The sequence below is a fragment of the Myripristis murdjan genome, chromosome 7 (assembly GCF_902150065.1).
Source record: "Myripristis murdjan chromosome 7, fMyrMur1.1, whole genome shotgun sequence".
NCBI lineage: Eukaryota > Metazoa > Chordata > Actinopteri > Holocentriformes > Holocentridae > Myripristis > Myripristis murdjan.
In genome coordinates, this window is record NC_043986.1 from 7696585 (window position 1) to 7719525 (window position 22941).

A 22941-nucleotide genomic window follows, 5' to 3' on the forward strand; every position below is an offset into this window, starting at 1 on the left:
CACTGTCTACTACTACACTTTCTAAAACTCCATCTTTCTTGCGCAAACCGAAAAACTCCCAGATGGGTGATATAACCTTTTCTCTGGTGAATAAAGTTGCTGGTCATCTTTATCTGTAACGTTAACTGAGGATGTTTGTTGACTAGTCTTTTCCTGTCTTGAGGCGAGTGTGACATCAGTCGTTAGGTGGTGTGTTCAAGTACAGTAGTAGCAAACTGCAAACATACTGTTTACTTCTGTGTTTGCAAACGTTGCGAACCTTTGTTGTGTTCGCTGAATTTGAATGCACCCCATATGAGTTCCGCGTCTGCTACAAGAAAAAAAAAAGGGCTCGCAACACTTTTGCTTACTGCGCGAGGGAGGAGGGGGGAAAGTTGTGCGAGGCGAGGGAAGCGGAATAAATGAACTATTGGCTCAAGTTTAAATGTCAGCAGAACATGTTAAGAAGCAAAACATTCATTATCAGTCATAATTAAATGCAAAAATGGTTGTACAAACAAATCTGAACTCTCTTGAGGTTCTAGATCTAAATACAACAGATGATTTGGTTTGCCATCTAAACCTGGATTAACTAGGACACTAGGATAACAGCACTAATTTAAGATGCTTTTAAATGACACTGAAACTGAGGACTTATTTTTATGAAAATGAATGTAAACGTGAGTTTCTGTGGCCTAATGGATAAGGCACTGGCCTCCTAAGCCAGGGATTGTGGGTTCGAGTCCCATCTGGGGTGGCTGACTGTCAGCAGAGTGGCGCAGCGGAAGCGTGCTGGGCCCATAACCCAGAGGTCGATGGATCGAAACCATCCTCTGCTAGCAGCCTTTTAAAGGACTGTGACATTCTGAGCAAAACACTGAAACTGTAGCTGAAGATAGTTGGACTCTTTGTCCTGCTTCCCTCCTTGTCATCCCATGAACAAGGACATGGTGTACAATAGTTGCCCGAATTTCATCAATAATCATAGTTCTTGGTCTTCCTCATCCCCTTCCTCCTTGTCCACCACCTCTCATACGTACTCTTCCTCTTCTGCCTTTCTGCATGTTTCTGTCCATTGTAGATGGATGCACATGTGCCACCTGTGCACTCTGAACTGACTTTTATCCTGCCCAATTGGTCTGATCACATCATTAGAAAGATGTGTGTTCAGTTTTGAGTTGTTGTGTGTAAAAGGTGACAGCTGTGTTGGAGTTGTGTTCACATCTAGCTGTATGTGTTAAGCCGGAGCTCACAAGAACAGAACCAACAATGCAGATACGGTAGAATAACAGAATTCTTTAATGAACAAAGTGCGTTCACAAAAGCACAGAAACAAACGGGGAAATCCAGGAGAGGCTGGGCGCAGCAGGCAAGGCACGGAGGGGCAGGCAGGACTCGGGCAGGCAGGCAGGGTCTAAAGGTAGAGCAAAAATTCCGGGAATCAAAAAGCAGGTCAGCAAGACACAGAGCAAACTCACAGAAAGGAGTCGGGACGTTACCACGCATGGTACAGGACGAACTGGCGATGAATGGAGGTCTGAACCGGGGTTACAAAGACTGTAGATTGTTGGAGATGATGACGGGATGAGAACCAGGTGCAACAGGTGAGTGGGAGAGACCAATGAGCCTGCCACGCCCAGCCTGCAAGGAAACACACACACACACAAGACACAGGGGGAGGGGAACAGGAAAAAACACACATAGACAGGGCCGACTCCTAACAGTATGTCAAGTGTGTTCCAGTGTGAAATGTGTTTAGTGAATGAGGATGTGTTTAAGGGTTAGCAAAAAAAGAGCGGATGAGTTTTGCAAATTGTGTCACAGGAGAACTGTTTTGAGGTGATAGTTTGATTTTGATAGAAAAGTCTGGGGTTTTGTGAATGTAGTTTGAGTTTTTGGAATTGTGTTTAAGGTTTTGAGAAAATGGGTGGAGGTTTCAAGAAATGTGTTTTAGCAATTGGGAAAAACTGTAAAGCAGTTCTGTCATCTATTTCTATAACATCTGTGTTGGTAAGCGCTTGTTTCTGTTCTTTTTTTTTTTAAATCAAGAACTGCACATATGTCTTCATTTTAAAATGATTGTTCTGCAAAATATTTTGTTGCATTTTTATTTTGCTGCTAAAAGCTCATTGCTGTGGTTTCTCAGTCCTGCACTTCCCAGACGTCACCTGTGGCACATTTTGTTCTTGGTCTGTTCAGCCGTGGTGGATATAGGTTGAACTCCATCAGTCGACAGTCGAGAGAAGCCAAATGAACTGCACGTCACAGGGAAATGTAAAAAAATATCACTGATTAAACTGTTGAAGAGGCTCTTTATGATTCTTACCTTCACTCAATATTTACTGTAACATGTTTTTGTTGTTCCTGTTACGCTGAGTTGTCACTGACAGGAGGGTCATAATATAACTGGAGATAATATTAGCTATTGGTTGAAGATGAAAATGAGATGTAACAGTTCATTTTTTTTGTCATAAACTTCACTTCAACACACACTGCCTCTTTAAGAGCCCTCCTCTTCCTGGAGTGAATCAGCAGCTGAACCCCTCCCGCTTCTGTCTGATCTCAAACTTTACGAGTTTTATTCTGCCCAGATATTTCCTGCTTCTCAGATCTAACAGTTTAAAGACGAGTGGAAACAACACAGTGTGAAGGACAAGAGCCCACAAGCCCGTTTACAGCAGATCAGCGAGTGACTGTGAGGAAAAGCTGCTGTTTGCTTTGGATCGGAGCACAACTCTTATCTGTTGATAGAAAGTGAAACTAGCAGACGTTCACTGTGACTGAGAGGGGAAATGGCTCAGCGAGGAATTCAGCCGGACTCGGCAAAGTTTTGCTGTTCCATCTGTCTGGATCTGCTGAAGGATCCGGTGACTATTCCCTGTGGACACAGCTACTGCATGAGCTGTATTAAAGACTGCTGGGATGGAGAGGAGCACAAGGAAATCTACCGCTGCCCACAGTGCAGACAAACCTTCACACCGAGGCCTGTTCTGGTAAAAAACACCATAATAGTAGAGTTACTGGAGGAAATGAAGAAGATGGGACTCCAAGCTGCTCCTCCTGATCTCTGCTACGCTGGACCTGGAGATGTGGCCTGTGATTTTTGCTCTGGGAGGAAACTGAAAGCCCTCAAGTCCTGTCTGGTGTGTCTGGCCTCTTACTGTGAGCAGCACCTCCAGTTTCACTACAATGCAGCTCCCTTTAAGAAACACAAGCTGGTGGAAGCCACCGTGAAGCTTCAGGAGAACATCTGCTCTCGTCACGATGAGGTGATGAAGATTTTCTGCCGCACTGATCAGCAGTGTATCTGTTATCTCTGCTCCATGGATGAACATAAAGGCCACGACAAAGTCTCAGCTGCAGCAGAAAGGACCGAGAGGCAGGAAGAGCTCGGGCTGAGTCGACAAAAAATCCAGCAGAGAATCCAGGACACAGAGAAAGACGTGATGGTGCTTCAGCAGGAGGTGGAGGCCATCAGTCGCTCTGCTGATAAAGCAGTGGAGGACAGTGAGGAGATCTTCACTCAGCTGATCCGTTTGGTTGAGAAAAGAAGGTCTGATGTGAAGCAGCAGATCAGATCCCAGCAGGAAGAGGAAGTGAGTTGGGCTGAAGAAGTTCAGGAGAAGCTGAAGCAGGAGATCGCTGAGCTGAGGAGGAAAGACGCTGAGCTGGAGCAGCTCTCACACACACAGGATCACATCCATTTTCTACAGAATTACCCCTCGCTCTCATGTCTCAGTGAATCTACACACTCACCCAGCGCCAATATCCGTCCTCTGAGCTACTTTGAGGATGTAACTGCAGCTGTGTCCGAGCTGAGAGACAAACTACAGGAGCTTCTTAGTGAGGAATGGTCCAAGATCTCACTGACAGTGACTGGAGTGGATGTTCTACTGCCACAACCAAAGACCAGAGCTGAGTTCTTACAATATTCATGTCACATCACACTGGATCCAAACACAGCATACACACGGCTGTCATTATCTGAGGAGAACAGAAAAGCAACATTAATGACATATCAACAGTCATATCCCAGTCACCCAGACAGATTTACTGGATGGAATCAGGTCCTGAGCAGAGAGAGTCTGACTGGACGTTGTTACTGGGAGGTGGAGCGGAAGGGGACAGTTGATATAGCAGTCTCATATCAGGATATCAGCAGAACAGGGTACGGGGTTGAATGTGGATTTGGATACAATGACAAATCTTGGGCATTGTATTGTTACAACATGAACTTTTACTTCAGACACAACAATATCGAAACTAAAATCCTGGTCCCTGTGTCCTCCAGAGTGGGAGTGTACCTGAATCACAGAGCAGGTATTCTGTCCTTCTACAGCGTCTCTGAAACCATGACTCTCCTCCACAGAGTCCAGACCACGTTCACTCAGCCTCTCCATGCTGGACTTGGGCTTTACGGTGACGGAGCCACTGCAGAGTTTTGTGAGCTCAAGTAGACAGGAGTGATTAAAGCAGTTCTGTCATCTATTTCTATAACATCTGTGTTGGTAAGCGCTTGTTTCTGTTGTGTTTCTGCACTGCACTGGCCACAGATCACCTGTCACTCAAACCATGTGGGCGGGACTATGACTCTTTCTAGGTCTCAGTGTAACAACATCAGATATCTGATATCAGATGTGTCTTTTTTTTTCTTTTATACTCAAGAACTCCACATATATCAAATATTTTGTTGCATTTTTATTTTGCTGCTAAAAGCTCATTGCTGTGGTTTCTCAGTCCTGCACTTCCCAGACGTCACCTGTGGCAGATTTTGTTCTTGGTCTGTTCAGCCGTGGTGGATATAGGTTGAACTCCATCAGTCGACAGTAGAGAGAAGCCAAATGAACTGCACTTCACAGGGAAATGTAAAAAAAAAAATCACTGATTAAACTGTTGAAGAGGCTCTTTATGATTCTGAACTTCACTCAATATTTACTGTAACATGTTTTTGCTCTTCCTGTTATGCTGCTTAATGGAGTCAGAAGTGTGTTTGCACTCGTCCTTCTTTGTAGTTGAATAGCTGTTTTTTTTTATTTTGTTTCCAGTAATTTGTAATAAGTATTTTTTTAATGCACTGCAAATGAAATGATTCTTCTTCACAGTGTTGACATGCTGGTTTAACAGGTCGAGTGTGAGAATCACGTGACTGCTGAGATAGAAACGCCTGTTATGAGATTTTAGTGATTAGGTGTGTCAACCAAGTGAATGTTTATGAAAATGAATAAAAAAAATAATTCCAAGAATCAACAGTGTTTCTTCTGTTCTCGTTCCAGAAAGTCTATCAACCAGCTGAAGAGAATCTGACAATAACAGGACAGCATGTCTTGACTGGTTTACCTGCTAAAACACAAAGAAGTGCTGTAATGCCCTCCATGAACAGTAGAAAAGACAAAGTGACAGGAGGGAGAAATACCTGCATTCAAAAGTCATTTATGACATTTTTCTGTGTCTGGGATGAAATGAAACCAGCTTTGATCGACACTTTTAGCTCAGAACTGAACTGCGTTTTCTTCACCTGGGATTGTGGACGCCATTCGTGTTTTTCTTCTGTTATGAAACCAGAATTTTGTGGGATTTACTGAAATTTAAGGGCCAGTTTGAAATCCAGTGTGTTGCTATGACAGGACACGATGTTGTGTTGGTGCTGAAACTGATGAATGGTTTCATTTCACATATAAAATACATTCCAGGCCTTCAGATCACACAAATTGCCATGAAACATACAGTTTCTTTTAATCTATGAGTCCATGTTTACATCAATTTAAAAAAAATCCATATTTTCCCATCATCATAATGAATGAAGAAGAAACCTTTTAATTTTTTAAACACTGAGAACACTGAGAGCACATGAGTTTGGGCCATGCAGCTTTTGTATTTTAATTTAAAATAATTTTTCATTTACAAGTAGACAAAATACTGGAAGAAAATGAATAAACATTATTTGACAATGAAAAAAACAAAAACAAACAAACAAACAAACAAACAAACAAACAAACAACCAAAAAAAAAAAAACAGAAAAAGAACTATTAACACCTAAGTCAAACCATCGAACATCTCAGCACTGAACAGATCTAAATACAAATTCTATGACTGATGATTTGGTTTGCTGACTTTCACAGGGCAGCTCTGGTTCTAAAACTGGACTAACTAGGACACTTGATGATAACAGCACAAAGTTTAGATGCTTTTAAATGGCACTAAAACTGAGGACTTATTTTTATAAACGGGAATGTTGTTCTAATATGAACCCTCTCCTTCCAGAGTTCAGTTGTCTGTAGCCCCAGTGGCCTAATGGATAAGGCACTGGCCTCCTAAGCCAGGGATTGTGGGTTCGAGTCCCATCTGGGGTGGCTGACTGCCAGCAGAGTGGCGCAGCGGAAGCGTGCTGGGCCCATAACCCAGAGGTCGATGGATCGAAACCATCCTCTGCTAGCAGAGTTTTAGGGGTTGATTGTTGTTAGTATAAGAAGTCAAAAGAACTAGTGCCGACAAAGGTCAATTGATGTGTCGTGTCATGGTGCCCATTCAATGTGATCAAATGGCCAGAAAACTGCTGACTAGTGCCGATGTTGTGGGACACACTGCAAAAACAAGGCCCAGGACAGCTGAGGGCTGTACTACGAAGGAGGCTCAACATCCCCAGGCTTTGTGTTCACCATCAGGCTCAACAAAACCTAAAGCTCCAGTCAAAGTTAAGTGGTATCACGACAGTGGTTCTCATCAAGGTTTGTTAAGTCCAGCTGTCAGCTTTGTGCTCTGTGCGCGTTCACAGAAAAGGGGGCGTTTAGGCGTCATATGGTTCTACTTCCGCGAAAAATGGACCGTTCACGGGCTGCATATTTCACGCAAGAGGAGCAGCTTGTCTTCATGGAAAGCTATGAACATTTTAAAAATAAAATTAACGCTAAGAGCAACACTGTGGCCGCAAATAAGGCGAGAGAGGAGTGGTGGCGATTAATTTCAAAGGAAGCACAAATGGGGATTCTGTCACTGTTATAGCCATTTTAAATAATTGCTGCAATATTCATTCAGTATTATGAATTTTTGTTTAGAAATAGGTAACTTCGGTAGCTTTATGGGAGTGTTGCCTAGGAATTGGAGGTAAAGTCTGAGGTTAAGTCAGGTGACTGAAGGTGTGTGTGGGTGAGTCTAGCAGTGTCGGACGGAGCAGGCGGTGGTTACCATGGTTACATGACAATTTTGACCACTACTTACGCTGCTTAGAGCTACTTGTCAGTAGTTTCAAATAATTGTTCGTTACATTTAAAGTTTAGCTAGAATTATGGAGCCATTTCTGTTGATGTTTGTTTGCTTCTTTTTTGTTAAATCTTTTTTTCTAAATCGGAATAAGTGGCGTTTGGAGTGCGTTTGAATCACCACGGGCTGCTCCCGTCCAATTATCACCTTCGGATGCCGTGACAGTCACGGTTATAGCCTAATATAAGGGGTTTTCTTAAAAAAAAAAAAAAAAAAAAAAAAGTAGGCTAGTATAACAAAGTCTGTGATACAACGGAATATTTATAACAAACGTGAAGTCTGTGCACCACTAATAGTTTACCTGCATTGTGCATATGTGTCACCAATCACCGGACTTAAATTACTTTGTGATTTCACCTGGGTGAGATAGCGCCGCTTTTATAGCCAGGCGGGGTTAAACTTAACTCATAACCTGGTCGGGACCAGGTTATGAGTTAAGCATAAGTTACCATGGTGATCTAGCCGGCTTAAAAGAGAGCCACCTTCGTGATACAGGAAAGCCTGGCTTTAGACTCAACATACCTCGCTAACCCACTAAACCTGCTTCGTAGTACACCCCTCTGGTCTTTTTGGCTTAACAGGCTTTCTCACTGAGACTGCTCTTGCTTAAAATGAATATGGTACATACTGTTGATGTCAGGAAAACAACAGACTGAGCTCAGAGCAAATTCAACTAGCTGAGCATCATATCTTGTTAATGGATAAGGCACTGGCCTCCTAAACCAGGCATTGTGGGTTCAATTCCCAGTAACTGATAGCAGAGTGGCGCAGCAGAATCATGCTGGGCCCATAACCTAGAGGTCGATGGATTGAAACCATCCTCTGCTAGCTCTGTTTTAGGAGCCTGACCTGTTGTTAGTATAAGAAGTCAAACAAAGAACTAGTGGCAACAAAGGTCAATTGATGTGTCGTGTCATGGTGCCACTTCAACATGATCAAACGGCCAGAAAGTGCTGACAGGAGGCCTGACTAGTGCCAGTGATGCGGGGCGCACGGCCTTTGGCTTAACAGGCGTTCTTACTGAGACTGCTCTCAGTATGCTACATACTATCACTGTAAACATCTTCAGACCGTCTGTCTTCACTGGATTCAAATCGGTCTACTCAGTCTTTATAGTTTCCTCTTCTTAATTTATAGTCTCTGGTGATCAGACAATCTATTGGCTCAAGCTTAAATGCCAGTAGAACATGTTAATAAGCAAAACATTCATTATCAGTCATAATCGAATGCAAAAATGTTTGTACAAACAAATCTGAACTCTCTTGAGGTTCTAGATCTAAATACAACAGATGATTTGATTTGCCATCGAAACCCAGATTAACTTGGACACTTGATGATGATGACAGCATGAAGTTTAGATACTTTTAAATGGCACTGAAACTGGGGGCTTATTTTTAAAAAAACGAACGTAAAATCAATCGTCTGTAGCCCCAGTGGCCTAATGGATAAGGCACTGGCCTCCTAAGCCAGGGATTGTGGGTTCGAGTCCCATCTGGGGTGGCTGACTTTCAGCAGAGTGGCGCAGCGGAAGCGTGCTGGGCCCATAACCCAGAGGTCGATGGATCGAAACCATCCTCTGCTAGAAGTGTTTTAAAGACCTGTGACGTTCTGAGCAAAACACTGACACTGTAGTTGAAGACACACGCTGTATGAATCAACCCGTTCCATACAGAATTTGAAATGAGCTGAAGCTTTTTGTAAGAGGGAAAATAAAACTGTACACAAACTCAATAATTCATACAGGTCTTTTCCGCAGAGATGAGGTGCAGCAGACAGGAAGACACCGTTTGTATCTTTCAGAGAATAAAAAGGCTGCATTCCTACATGCTTTTAGCTGGTGGCTCATGTCTTTTGGTTTTTTGTCTTTAACTATCCAGACTGACTGAGCTACATTTTTGCTCAAGGGCACTAGGGCAGTCAAAGGAGTGTTTTCTCAGTCACTTTCCTCACCTTGATTGTCCCAACTGGAAATTTGACCTTCCCATTTAAACGAGTTAAACATCAGATCTCTTTGTGTTTGAGTTGAACCAGCCGGAGACAAACTTGGGAGCAAAATGAAAGTACAATGAATCTTCCCTCTTTACTTCGGAAATCATATCTGATTTGATGCAATACCCAGTGCAGCTCTATAGATGTTGCTTTATTGAAGTCTTTTTTTCTGCTTTATGCAACGCAATAATCCAGTGAAACAGTTGAGCGCTGCTGCTCCACACCACAGAGGAATTGTGTTCTCCATCTGACCTTTCACTTCAGTCAACCAAAACCTTTTCTTTTTTTTTAACTAATTTTCCTATTTATATTTTATTAAACGCACAAAGACACAGTTACTGAACCTCAGCTGCTGTACAGAGCGCCCAGTGTGTATGTACACTTTTAGATACTAACACACCAACCAACCAACTGGATTAAACCAGATTACCACCTACTGTGCTCTCTTTTGTTTTCTTGTAACTGTAAAATTAGATTGCTGTAGCACAATAACCACATTTTATAGATTAGATTATAATCCCATTATATGCAGTAATTAACTTCCTACCACTCTGTAATAAGACACAGCCATCCTGGATTATATCTCTACTGGATTTGTTTTACAGTGAGAGCAAAACTAGATTGTTGAAGTGAATTTACCATTGTTGCTGTTGTTTTTTTGGTAGATTACTTTAATCCTATTGCATGTAATCGGTAACTTCCCAGTACCCCGCTGTAATGAAAGCCACAGCCTTCCAGTTGGATTCAATATTGATCCAATTTGGTGTGATTTCCATCTGAGCTGGCCGCGGACCGACTCAGCCGGTGCCAGAGAGGCAGACTGGGCTGCAGAGTCACACGGAGCGACGCCGCTGATCCGAATCCAGTTTGACATGGATCCAGACCAAAAAAAAGAGAGAGAAAAAAAAAAACAGGATCCAGTTATGGGCGTGATTTGGAGTGAGATGACAGATTTAAATTAGAGGGGGATTGCTCGTTTGGTTATTCAATGTGTCTCTCTTTCTTTTTCTCTCTCTCTCTCTTTTTATTTCTGTTCCAATAAGTGAGAAAGAGAGAGAGAGGATGAGAGAGAGCGTGGCTGGGAAATGCTGCTCTCCTCTTACAAACACGCACAATGCTGGAAAATCCAAATAGGCTTAAAAAGGCTCTTTGGACGTCTCTTTGCCTTTCTCTATTAGGAACAGAGGCCGACCGCATGTAAAACAGGATGAGCGGCCGCTAATGGTTATGAGGGCCCGGGCCGCCATGTTTGAAAGAATGACAGCAAACAAAAGATTGTGAGAAAACTCGTCATCTCTGGATAAAAGGATCATTTCACGAAATACAAAATGTGGGGGAAAAAAAACATGATTTTCTAAGGGAAAACAAGGTGATAATGTCAGGCTTTTGGATTTTATTCATCAGTCTTTTCACAAGTCGTGTTCTCAGGCCAACCTTTTCTTTTCTATTCTGGTTTTTCTATGTGTGAGGAAACTTTTTTCAGACGGTGCACATGCGTCTGTAGCTGTTGTATAAATGCAAAAATCCCCCTGAGGATTCTCCTTATTCATCACTGAGTGTATAGGCATTTTAACGCCGCGCTGCATACAAAGTCACATCACTGTCATGAACATAACTGCAGTAAAGATCGCTCTCTCTTGGGTGTTATTACAGTGCCTCTTATGGAAAGGCAGCACACACTGAGGGTAACTGTGAAGTGCTGATCTCTGGAAAAAAGTGGAAAAGTATCTTACACTCCCTCTCCATGTGTATTTCTCTTTATCTGGATGATGTTTTGTCCCTGTGGGGTTTCTTCAAAGTAAAAGAGTAAAATCCCATGAAGGCAACAGACAACCTGATAAAATCACATGTGGAACTGAATCAGGTGGGCGAAAAAAAAAAAAAAAAAAAAATCAAACTGTCAGCAAGCAGCCAATCAAAACACACTCAGGAAACATATGACTGACACAAACACACATATACTTCAAAATATGCTTGTAGTCATATCCAAAATTGCCAAAAGAGATGATTGATCTCAGGAAAAAAAAAACGTAAGAAACCAGTAAGATCAACTAAACCAGTAAGAAGGACTAAATCTGTGTATTTAATTTACAGGAAACACTTCAAGTCATGATCTATATTCAATCCATGAGGTGACGAAGATGGTAAATATTCAGCCAAAAGATGTTTTACCGTCTTAGAGCTCAGATATTATCCAGGAAAATAAAATAGAAATATATATATATAAGGAGCAGGAGTATGCTGCACTTTTTTTTTGCTCATTCTTGCTAAATCTAACATGAAGGCTTGTCACTTCAAACCATTTGTACCCAATTTCCATCCATTCGGGGTTCTCGATGTCCCGGAGGCTTGACGGGATCATTTTGTTCACCACATTCTTCTGACAAATTGCATATTTGATGCAGGTTCACATCCATTGACTCTCTCCTCGTTCCTGTCCCATTCCAATGTGCAATAAAGTGAAAAAAACTAAAAAAAAAAACTAAAAAAAAAAAAAGACTCTGAAATGCAGGTTCCCATTTTGGCATCCAGGAGACAAAGTGATGTTAACCAGCAGATTTTTCTCATGAATCTTTGAGTTTCGTTATTATCAACATTTCATCTTTCCTTTGCCCTCTGTCAGCACCCACTGCAGCCTGGACGTCCCGAAAGAGCAACCCCAAGGCGTCCACCTTTTTTTTTTTTCTAATGAGGTTTTCATGGGAGTTTTTTTCCTAGTTTTGCGACGGTATGAGGTTGGTATCTCTTATTTTTTACTTATCGTTTTAGATTATTGTTTCATAAGCTGGGTGATGTAAAGTCCTGTTAGATGGTAACTGGGATTCAGAGCTTCATAAACAAACGGCGTGGATTGAGGGAGCGAATACGTAAGAGTAACTTTTCTCTGATTTCACTTCACAACCTTTCCCATGCTCTTTGATTAAGCTGCAGACTCCACGTGAAGCCGGGCTGTAACGGCTCAATAAACCCACGGCTCCGTCTGCGGTGCCGTTTCAACGTCATGGTTTCGGTTTTGGTTTGGTTTCTGTGGTACATCAAGGGAAAAAAAAATAAATAAATAAATAAAAGCACCACCATTTCCACAACATTTTTTCATCCAGAGATTTGGGATAACAAGATGAAATCAACAAATATTCTTTCAAAGGCAAAAGTCGACTTTGATGATTTAACACAAACATAAAAATACTCTCAGTTTATTCATTTATTCATCTCAGTGTGTGATTGGATGGCTCTTATACACACTGCACTTTGCGGGGTGTGCTATGCACTGAATGGTTCGATTTTTTTTACCATTCAGTTTCACAGCCCTAATTTGAAGTGATTCTAGCCTATAGGGGGCCTGGTGTAAAAATATGTGTTAAATTACATTCGATTAATTAGATTTGTTTAGACGTCACACTTGAACATTGACAAATAGATTCAAATTGGTGCTGAAATAATCACACTTTTTATTTTTTTCTAAATATTTTAACGGCTTCCAGTGGATTAAACTGTAGTGAAATTAAGCTCTTGCTCATTTTGCTGAGGACCTGCTGGAAGCCCCTTAAGGTCCGCTGGTGGTCCCCTGACACCACTTTGAACACCACTGGATTAAAGCACCTTTTTCTTATCTTTAGGTTAGCAAACATAAAAACTAATTTGACTGTATCAGTGTAAAAAATCCTCTTAATGCACATCAGTGTTTACTAAACTGAAGTGTGTGTTCAATTAGCTGAAGAGTTTCACTATTACTGGTTTCAATGGACGGATTTAAAGGGCACCTATTGAAGGAATTGGCTGTATTTATATAATTATGTGAATAAAGCCATTGTTCAGCTCAAATCTGGTTTAAGTGGTTAAATTTATTAGTCGGTGCGTTCTCCATAATCCATCTGGTCGTTTTGGACGAACTCCAGTCAGCACATTACACAACTGGACTTTAGCTTAATTGCCTCCTTGTCGTAAATTCTTGCCAGTTTGCAAGTTTGCAGCGTCTGAAGCGACACGATGACTGGAGAGCCTCCAGAGAGAAGCTTTTAGCCTGGCTGAACCACAGGAGCCGGAGCCCGTCAGCCAATCAGGGCCCCTCAGATCCATTCAGTCGATACACACAGACCAAAATCACCACTTTAACAAGTGAGCGAGTCTCATATTCAGTGTTATAATGTTGTTTTTCTGGAAGCAAATGAAAAAAATCCACAAGTGGGATGAGATAATCCCACTTGTTTCCAGTGCAGTTTCACTTGTTTCACTTGATTTTCTCAGGGAACAAGTTATAACTAGTTATAAATATGTTGAAACAAGGCAGAAAAGTCAGATAAGCTTATTAGGATCAAGAAAATGACATTTGATCAAAGAAAATTCTGAAAAAAAGTTGATTATCATTGGAGTTAGTGGAGTTAAGTGGGATTAGCCCATCACACTGGTAGATTTATTTTTATTTTTATTTGTACCTTGTGTTTTAACACTGAATATCACACTAAATGTCTTGTTAAAATGGATTTTTGCCATGTATCCTTTGGCTAAATTACAACTTTCTTATCAGCTGAATAAAAGGAAACTTTGCTGTGTGGAAGGCCTTTCCACTGGATGGAAATATGATTTTTTTTTTTCCCTCCCAGTGGATTTTTCTGCCTCGCCTCACGTCTTGGTGTCTTTGTTTCATCAACAAGTTCGAGTTCATTTTTTATTTATTATACAGCCTTTTATCTGGAGCGCGTATCAAAAGACTTTGCAGAGAGCGAGCCGACCTGGATTGAACTAATCAACAATCAATCATAGAAGTGAATGATGAAACAAAAGGGAGCACAAGACACACAAAAACAAGGTCTAAGAAGACACAGTGGACCTGAGCACACACACACACACACACACACACACAGAGAGACAGTGAAATGGCCACTGCCTACTCAACTGGAAATACGGCAAAACCCAGCAGAAGTGGGTGTGGATTATGACTGGCTGTTGCCCTCAAGCCCTCAATCTGCATAAAACACCAAAGCATAACGCCTCTTATTTGTGGACGGTCACATTTATATTCATTCAAGTCATTTTCAACAGATGAGCAGCGAGGGAATGTGGAATATTTATACAAAAATAATGGGAGTTTGAGACACATTATGCTGATGACAGGTCAACTTTCGCTGATGTGTAAAGGTGAGCGTTTGTGAGAGAGTCCTGCAGAAACAGCCGGCGGTTTGAACTGAGACCGAAGCGAGTAAAGCTTCACTCCTCCAGGTTTTGGTTTAGTTTTGCATATTTGTTTTTCACAGCAGCCGCCCGTTTCATATCCACACAGTTTACACACATTCACACTTGGCTGCTGCCCAAAACTGCGGAACAACCTTGCAGAAAGTATTAGATTAGCAGAGACCTTTTGAAAATGAGTTCAAGCCCCGTTTTGACTTTGTTTTTTTTTTTCTTCCTTCATTTAAATCAAAAACCGAGTCTCACATGTGCAGAAGGTTCATCAAAAGGCCTGTAATTAGTTGTTCTTCCCAAAATCTTGTGTAGCACAGCTTGAGGCAACTGCAAAGTGTTTTGTAGTGAAATATTTTGTGTTTCAAGCTTCATGTAAATGGTTTGATTTGACTTGACAGTATCGATTGGTAGTGTGGCTGCCTTCGCTTGCTGAATAGCCTTATTTGGTTTGATGTAAGTGCCTTGCTCAAGGTCAAGGTCAGCCGTGATTATTCAGCCTATAGACAGAAGCATTCCTCACCACTGCACTCCGCTGCTCCTTCTAGTGCAGCGTTTCTCAAGCGTTTATCAATAATGTAAAATAGTAGAATAGAATAGAATATTGCGATTGCTCATGTACAATGAAACTGAATGCAACCTTCTCAGTGCAAAGTTCAAGCTCATAAAAACTGGTTGGAAACTCCCTTTGCAATTCTTTTTTTTATGCCCTGACCAGTGAAAAAACAAAAACAAAAACAAAAAAAAAAAAAACAAGAGAAAATAAATCCTTTTCTCTTCTTCCTCCTTGTTTCCAGCTGTATCGCTGTCACATTTCAACCACTGATTCATTCTCTGGATTTTTTTTTGTCTTGGCTTCCCGGTCATAGTGAACAAACGTCCTTGCTAGATGACCACGGCAGCAGATTTAAACCACAAACACACACATCAGACACCTTAGAGCATAGCCTAATTATTTTGGGGGTAATGCATGACTGATATTTTTTATATTAACGTTATTTTAAAAATCTCTCAAACCGCCTGCAGTACCGCAACTTACCCCTTGGTGTAACCCTAACCCTAAACCTTGGTGTAGGCGTATCCCCATGTGAGAACCACTGTTGTAGGAAAGCCACTTGAACGACTGTCCATTCTGCAAATCATAAGAAATCTAGCTGTGAAAAAAAAGTCGTGGAAATGTCTCTCTGAGTGACGTCCAGAGCCAATCAGGAGCTGTTTCCCTTATCCACGTCAGTTTAAAAAGGATAACATACATAAAAATAATCATCTAGAAAAATGTTGGGATGGGTAATTTATTAATCAGAAAGCCATAATTCATTATTTCCCAAATGTGGGTTCAGGTTCGGGTGCACCACTATTACAAAGGTAGGTAACGTTAGCTAAGATTACCTCGCTAAGGTTACCTAGCTAATGTAAGTGAACAATGCATGACGTTTCCTGTCCTTAGCCGTCACCTTTTCCTAAACTTAACCATGACGACAAACTCTTTCCTAAAGTTAACAAAGATCTTTTCCGAACTTCCATATTGCAGAGGAAAAAAAATTTGCAAACGTAAATGTAAGCAAAAGTGTCAGTGGCATAGTTTTTGTCTCTTGAGTAACTTAGCGGATATAGAAAAACTTCATCTTAATTGTCTCTAAAGTGAGGAACTGACTTTTTTGAGATTGTTATATGAGTGGATTCATTTTTTTTTTCTAATTTATTCATTTATTTATCTTTGTCTCTGTAAAAAGGAAAACTATTGTGATCTTCTCAAACTGCAAAATGATATGTAGCTGTGTTTTGGCAATGTGGGATATGATTGTGGACTGCATGACGCTGAAATAAAACCAATCATTCAGTCAATAAATCAATAAATCAGTGAGTCGATCACCATCAGAGAAGCTGAAGCTGCTGATGAGGGATGGAGCGTTTGATTATTTTCCCATTTTCCAACACACCTTAGCAACATGGAGTTTAATCATAGACACAGGGAATTATATCTTCAATTTTTTCCAAATGTATTTTTTTTTTAATTTAATTTTATTGCCATGAGAGCAAAATCTAAAGTTACTCTATCTAAAGTTAAAGCAGACCAGGAGGCTGGAGGACGAGCGAGCAGATGTGAGGTTGAAACTTGATGCTGATTGGTTCTCCCGTTGTTTCTGATCTGCAATGAATCACAAATTTAATTATTTTACCACGATAATGCTTACAGATTCTCGCTCTTTCTGATCCCTATACGTCTCGTGCTGGAACAAATCCTCTACATAAGATGAGTCATAATATTTCCGCATTTGAATTATTTAAAAAAAAAAAGGACATATAATTTCTTGGTTAATTACTACACAGCGATAAATTGTTAATGTAGGGTTTGCGTCAAGGGCACTTTACGATCCTGGTGCAGTTAATTATCGCCCCTGATGTGTCAAATTTATGGTTTGGTGCTCTCTGGAAATTTGTGGTGATGTTGTGCATGTTGCGGTGTGATTGTGTTAATGCAGAGACAGCTGCTGCTGCAGGCGGAGGGTGCACTGCAAAACAAACACACAAAACAAATTCAACTAATCAAGTCAATTAGCTCACATGAGGTTTTAAAGTCACACTTCCCTCAGGTAAAAAAAAAAAAAAAAACTGTAACATGGTAATATTTTAACATTATTTTGTTGGAGGCTTCAAATAATCCCACTGGGTTTTCTGCCTCTCCCTGCACTGTCTATTATTTATTTTATCTTTGTCATTTTTGTCACTTTTTTCTGTCATTTTTTTTTTTAAATGTGCCAAAAAAATAACCAAAATAAATAAAATTAAAATCAAAATTAAAATAATTAAAATAATTAAAATAAAAAAATAATAAAACCAACAAAACTCATTTTTGTTAACAAGTGAAACTGAACTGGAAACAAGTGGGATTATCTCATTGCACTGACATTTTTTTTTTTAAATTAGATTATTTATTTATTTATTTATTTATTTATTATTCTTGTTGTTATTCTCCTTCTTCTTAATAATAATAATAATAATAATAATAATAATAATAATAATGATAATTTTAACCCTGAAGTGGAGAGTAAATGACTTGTGAAGCTGCAGATTTTTTTGCAGTGCAGTTTGCCAGTTGAGAAGTTTCTGCTCTGGAATTGTAAAGCAGGCGAGGAGCGCATAACAAGCCCAGATATTTATATCTGCGCTGCATAATTTCTGCTTCATAAATGTCATCTCTCTGTCTCTCTCTCTCTCTCTCTTTCTCCCTCTCTCTCTCCCTCCCTCTCTCTTTCTTTCTTTAACCGTGTGTCTCTCTCTTTTCCATCACCCCACTTCTGTCTGATTTTCCACCTTCCTCCTCTGTTCCCTTGTGTCTTTTTTCTCCTCAACCTTTGTCATTTTTCTTTCTTTTTCTTTCCCTTTATCTACCCCCCCAACTCACACTCTCTCACTCTACCCCTTGACCCTCATATATATCTTTCCTCCCTCTCTCTCTCTCTCTCTCTCTTGCTTTATTCTCTCATTCTCTCGCTCTCTCTCTCTTTATTCTGTGATTTGGGTCACTGGCTGACTAAAAGACTACACACAGCTGGCCTATAAACCGTCCTGCTCTACCCTCCCCTCCCCACACACTCCCACACACACTCTCTCTCTCTTTCACACACACACACACACACTCTTTGTCACACACACACACACACGGTATGATGAATCACAATCTGGCCCTGGCACTAACCGACAGCATCCTGAAAGACATTTGTTTATTCTGGTCTGTCATATGTGGACTTCACACTGAATCTCTCTCTGTCTGTCTTTCTTTCTTTCTCTCTCTCTTTCTTTCTTTCTTTAGCCCCATCTTTTTTTATTTCACTTCTCCTGCCTCTGCCTTCCCCTCTCGTTTTAATCTCGGCTCTCCTTCATCTTCTTCCCTCATCAGTCTTTTCACAAACAAAACTCTGTGACCTGAATATAACTGAGTGTGCAATGGGATACGCAGCCTGAGTGTGTGTGTGTGTGTGTGTGTGTGTGTGTGTGCATGTGTGTGTACGTGTGTGTTGTGTGTACCTGTGTATGTAAGCAAGTAAGTATGCAAATGCCTTTCTGTTCCTGTGCTGTTTTTATTTATGTACTCTAGTTTCTGGTGCATGTACAGTAAATATGTGTGCATGGCTGTGTAGATGCCTTGTGTGTGTGTGTGTGTGTGTGTGTGTGTGTGTGTAACTATGTTTGAACCTCCCCGTTCTTTCCTCATATGAGCGATTTCCACTGGTTGTTTTCCCTGTTTGATCTCTGAATGTCAACCCCATTTTATTTCATTTCATCCTTTTTTGTTTGTTTGTTTGTTTGTTTACTTTGCTTTTTTTTCCGCAGCAGATTTTGAGTTGTGATTTTTTATTTTTTATTTTTTTTTGTATTGTATTTTATTTATTTTTTGGGTTAGTGTGTTTCAGCAGAATGGCAGCAGGCAGGTCAACAATTTAACCAGCAAATTGCCCGAGCAGCTCTCCACTCTCATCTGAATCTAATAATGCAGCTACTGGATCACACACACACACACACACACACACACGTACACACACATGCATACAGACACACGCAGGTCATACGCACAGGAAACAGCACACACACAGAAATACGTTTGTGCATGCATACGCACACACATAAAGGCATGCAAACACACACTCACACACCCACATAGACGCTTAATCACATAATCTCGCCCAAATAATTAATGACATCATTTTTTTTTTTTTGTTAGAGCTGCTACAATGCCAGCCAATTGGACGCCAGAGGGAAAAAGAGCAAGATGAAGGGAGGGAGAGAGAGAGAGAGAGAGAGAGAGAGAGAGAGAGAGAGAGAGAGAGAGAGAGCAACAGAAAGCATGAACAAAGAACAAAGAAAGCATGTACGAGGTGTAAAAGGGTAATACAAAGAGCAGAGAGAAAATAGACTGTGTGTGCATGCATGTATGTGTGTGTGTGTGTGTGTGTGTGTGTGCGCACGCATGCATGTGTGTATATGTGATTCTGATGAAATGAACTGAGACCACCGACAGAGAGCGAGTGAAAGAGAGAGCAACAATAAAGCAGAAGTGTTGAATTCAAACTCACTCAACAGCACTGAACAGATTCAGGTAAAACTTTAATTTACTCGACTTCAAAAGAACGTCTTTGGCTACGGTCACCACGGCAACGACAAGGGCCGTCGTAAAGCAGAATGTGATCATCTGTGGATAGGCCAGTGCACGTGTGTAATCCTCGGTGAGTGAAAAAAATATTGTTTTCCTGCAGCATTTACGTGCCTCAGATGAAATTTTATCTCCATATTATACATCACGCATACGGCAGAAGGTTAGACACACACAATTTGCAGCTCAGTCACCAGGGAAAAAAAATTAATCTCATTTTAGATTTCTGCAAGCCAAGAATACATTGAAATGTCGTGATATCAAGTTTTGTGACACAACGAGGGAAAAACACTGTTTTTAGGTAGATGGGGTGGCAAATGGCTCAATCAACAGATTTTGTTTCTTGTTATTGTTTTTAGCTAATATTCACTCACTAACATTGAGTATGTAATATTAGTCAACCTTAACCATGACACTTAGCCTTTTCCTAACCTTAACCATGACCTTTCCTTACCTTAACCATGACACTGAGCCTTTTCCTAACCTTAATCATGACTTTCCCTAACCTTAACCATGACTTTCCCTAACCTTAACCATGACACTGAGCCTTTTCCTAACCTTAACTATGACTTTTCCTAACCTTTACCATGACTTTTCCTAACCTTAACCATGACGATGAGCCTTTTCCTTACCTTAACCATGACTTTTCCTAACCTTAACCATGACTTTTCCTAACCTTAACCATGACACTGAGCCTTTTCCTAACCTTAACCATGACTTTTCCTAACCTTAACATGACACTGAGCCTTTTCCTAACCTTAACCATGACTTTTCCTAACCTTAACCATGACACTGAGCCTTTTCCTAACCTTAACCATGACTTTTCCTAACCTTAACCATGACTTTTCCTAACCTTTACCATGACTTTTCCTAACCTTAACCACGACACTGAGCCTTTTCCTAACCTTAACTATGACTTTTCCTAACCTTTACCATGACTTTTCCTAACCTTAACATGACACTGAGCCTATTTCCTAACCTTAACCATGACTTTTCCTAACCTTAACCATGACCTTTCCTAACCTTAACCATGACTTTTCCTAACCTTAGCCGTGACACTGAGCCTTCTTCTAATCTTAACTATGACTTTTCCTAACCTTAACCGTGACACTGAGCCTTCTCCTAAACTTAACTATGACTTTTCCTAATCTTAACCATGACTTTTCCTAACCTTAACCGTGACACTGAGCCTTTTCCTAACCGTAACGATGACTTTTCATAGCCTTAACCATGACACCGAGCCTTTTCCTAACTTTAACTATGACTTTTCCTAACCAAGCAGTTTGGGTGCCTAATGGAGCTAATGAACCAAATCAAATTGACTAAAGTGGCTAAAATAGTTAACAGGTTAACATTAACTAGCATAGTCATGTGATGATTTTTCAGGCTTCACCACATTTGCAGCAAGTCCAAATATTTATATGCAACATATTTTTGATTGAGAAATGTTGAAATTGTTGTTGGTTTGTAGAAACATAGATCATCATCATTTTCAAAACCACTTGACTGGTTCAGAATAAAACGGCGATTGTGATTACTGCTGCAGTGACAGCGCACAAACAGGGCAGTGAAATGTGTCACACTCTTCTGACAACTGAAAAGATGCGTTGTGTTGTGGCTGCTTGTGAAAATTAGTTAAGAAACATTAATTGTTACCACCACCTGCAACGGACGCAGTTGTTTCCAATGGCAACGATGGACATAAAAATGGCTGCTGTGTTGAATTGAATAGGAGAATAGGAAAGGCTGTTCCAGCTCTGTGGTTAGGCAGCGTCCTGTTCAAAGAGGAAAGGCTCTATCTACTTTTATTTCTCAGTGTCTGGAAGAACTCCACACTGCACAGTTTCCATGGGTTTAAAAATAGTAACATAAATGTAATATTAGCAACTTGACAGCTAACTAACTAATGCTCATTTATGGCAGGATGACGAGCAGGTATGGTGAGCACAAATATAGTATGGGACAAGTTTTTGGCTCGCTGCACAGTTTCATGGGATATCCTGCAAAGCAAAGGAACTCCTCCACGTTTCCATAGGACTTTGGCAAATCAAGGAGCCCACTGATCGCTTTTGAAAGTCATATTTATACTGTATTCGTGCAACAGCAATAAAAGCAGAATCTGAAAAGTGCCTATCAGCTTAAAGCGTGACAAAAACAACAACAATAGAGAACATATCCCATCAACGCAAGATTAAAAACATGCACAATTACACAAAATTATATAAAAACAGCCACATACAAGCGAGTTCATAAAAGTGTATTGAGAAGCGATTTAAAGGATCATTTGAGCGACGGTGAATGAAGCCCATTTTCTGTCTCTCCCTTTTAAAAACTCCTGTGGATTTTTTACATGCTGTTATTATCAGGAAAAACAGTTATCACGCTGGGCTTATTTCCCTCGCTTTCATTTGCTTTCAAATGCTTGGGAAGCCTTGACTCACAAAGCATTTAAAAAAAAAAAAAAGTCTTCTCGTGACTGAAAAACATTTCCTATCAAAAAATATTTGAATGCTCTTGAAGTAGTAATGTGTGCATTCTGTTAAAAGCACTCCATTAAAAGTAGATATTGGAAATATGCACACAGTAGTGATACATGTGGACATCTCATGTGATCATTGTGCAAAATGCCTTCTTTCCTCCTGTGAATTCAATTTGAGATAAGAAAAGTATTTGGTTCTGATATACACAGAAAACGTCAAAATCTTATTTTTCTTCATACAAATGAAATTAACATGCCATTTGGATGCAGTTTCACTTGTTTCAGTATAAATCTGCTGTAACAAGGCAGAATAAAGGCAGATCAGACACTAGGATCAGGAAAATGCTTTATTCAGGAAAATTGTGAGAACAAGTTGATAAGCATTGGGAAAAAGTGGGATTATCTCATCCCACTGGCAGATTTTTCACCTTGTTGGAATAAAAACCAGATTTTAACAGTGAACATAGCATCAGATGACTTGTTAAGATGGAGGGTTTTTTTGCACTGTGTGATGAACATGTTGAGATCCATCATTAGCACTGCTTTGTATGCCGCGTACCTTTCTGTCTCACTCAAATGTTTAGACCACAAGCCTTAAGACTTCCCACTGCGGGAAATATTTTTGCTTTAATGATCTGTTTACATAAAAGGAATATACATCCAGCAAATGATGCAGGATATAGTTTTTCCACATTCAACATAAATGACGACAGACGAAGGAAAAGACAAAGCTGAGTTGTGAAGGAAAACAAAAGCAAAGGAGAGACGTTTTATCTGGAATCAGTGAAGAAAAAGTATTAAATAACAAAAATATGAAAGTGAGCATGACAGCAAAAACACCCCCCCCACCCACCCATCCCTTCAGTGTGGTGATGTTATCCAGTCCAACAATATAATGAGCTGAAA

The 22941-nt window shown here is 40.4% G+C and overlaps 1 protein-coding gene and 3 non-coding genes across 4 annotated transcripts; all 4 read left to right on the top strand.

Moving 5' to 3' along the window:
• Positions 1 to 663: 663 nt before the first annotated feature.
• trnar-ccu (transfer RNA arginine (anticodon CCU)) lies at positions 664 to 736 on the top strand. Its single transcript has one exon. It is a non-coding gene; the product is annotated as a tRNA-Arg (tRNA).
• A 1863-nt stretch (positions 737 to 2599) lies between these two features.
• Positions 2600 to 4738, top strand: LOC115362740 (tripartite motif-containing protein 16-like). The gene is made up of 2 exons (XM_030056804.1): positions 2600 to 4487; positions 4717 to 4738. The coding sequence occupies exon 1, from the start codon at positions 2772 to 2774 to the stop codon at positions 4434 to 4436; it is 1665 nt and encodes a 554-aa protein (XP_029912664.1). The 5' UTR covers positions 2600 to 2771; the 3' UTR covers positions 4437 to 4487; positions 4717 to 4738.
• A 1519-nt stretch (positions 4739 to 6257) lies between these two features.
• On the top strand, positions 6258 to 6330 carry trnar-ccu (transfer RNA arginine (anticodon CCU)). Its single transcript has one exon. It is a non-coding gene; the product is annotated as a tRNA-Arg (tRNA).
• A 2334-nt stretch (positions 6331 to 8664) lies between these two features.
• trnar-ccu (transfer RNA arginine (anticodon CCU)) lies at positions 8665 to 8737 on the top strand. The gene has a single exon. It is a non-coding gene; the product is annotated as a tRNA-Arg (tRNA).
• Positions 8738 to 22941: the final 14204 nt, after the last annotated feature.

Bases quoted from the DNA above. Each gene is read 5' to 3' on its own strand.
- LOC115362740 (XM_030056804.1), top strand. From the start codon at position 2,772: ATGGCTCAGCGAGGAATTCAGCCGGACTCGGCAAAGTTTTGCTGTTCC.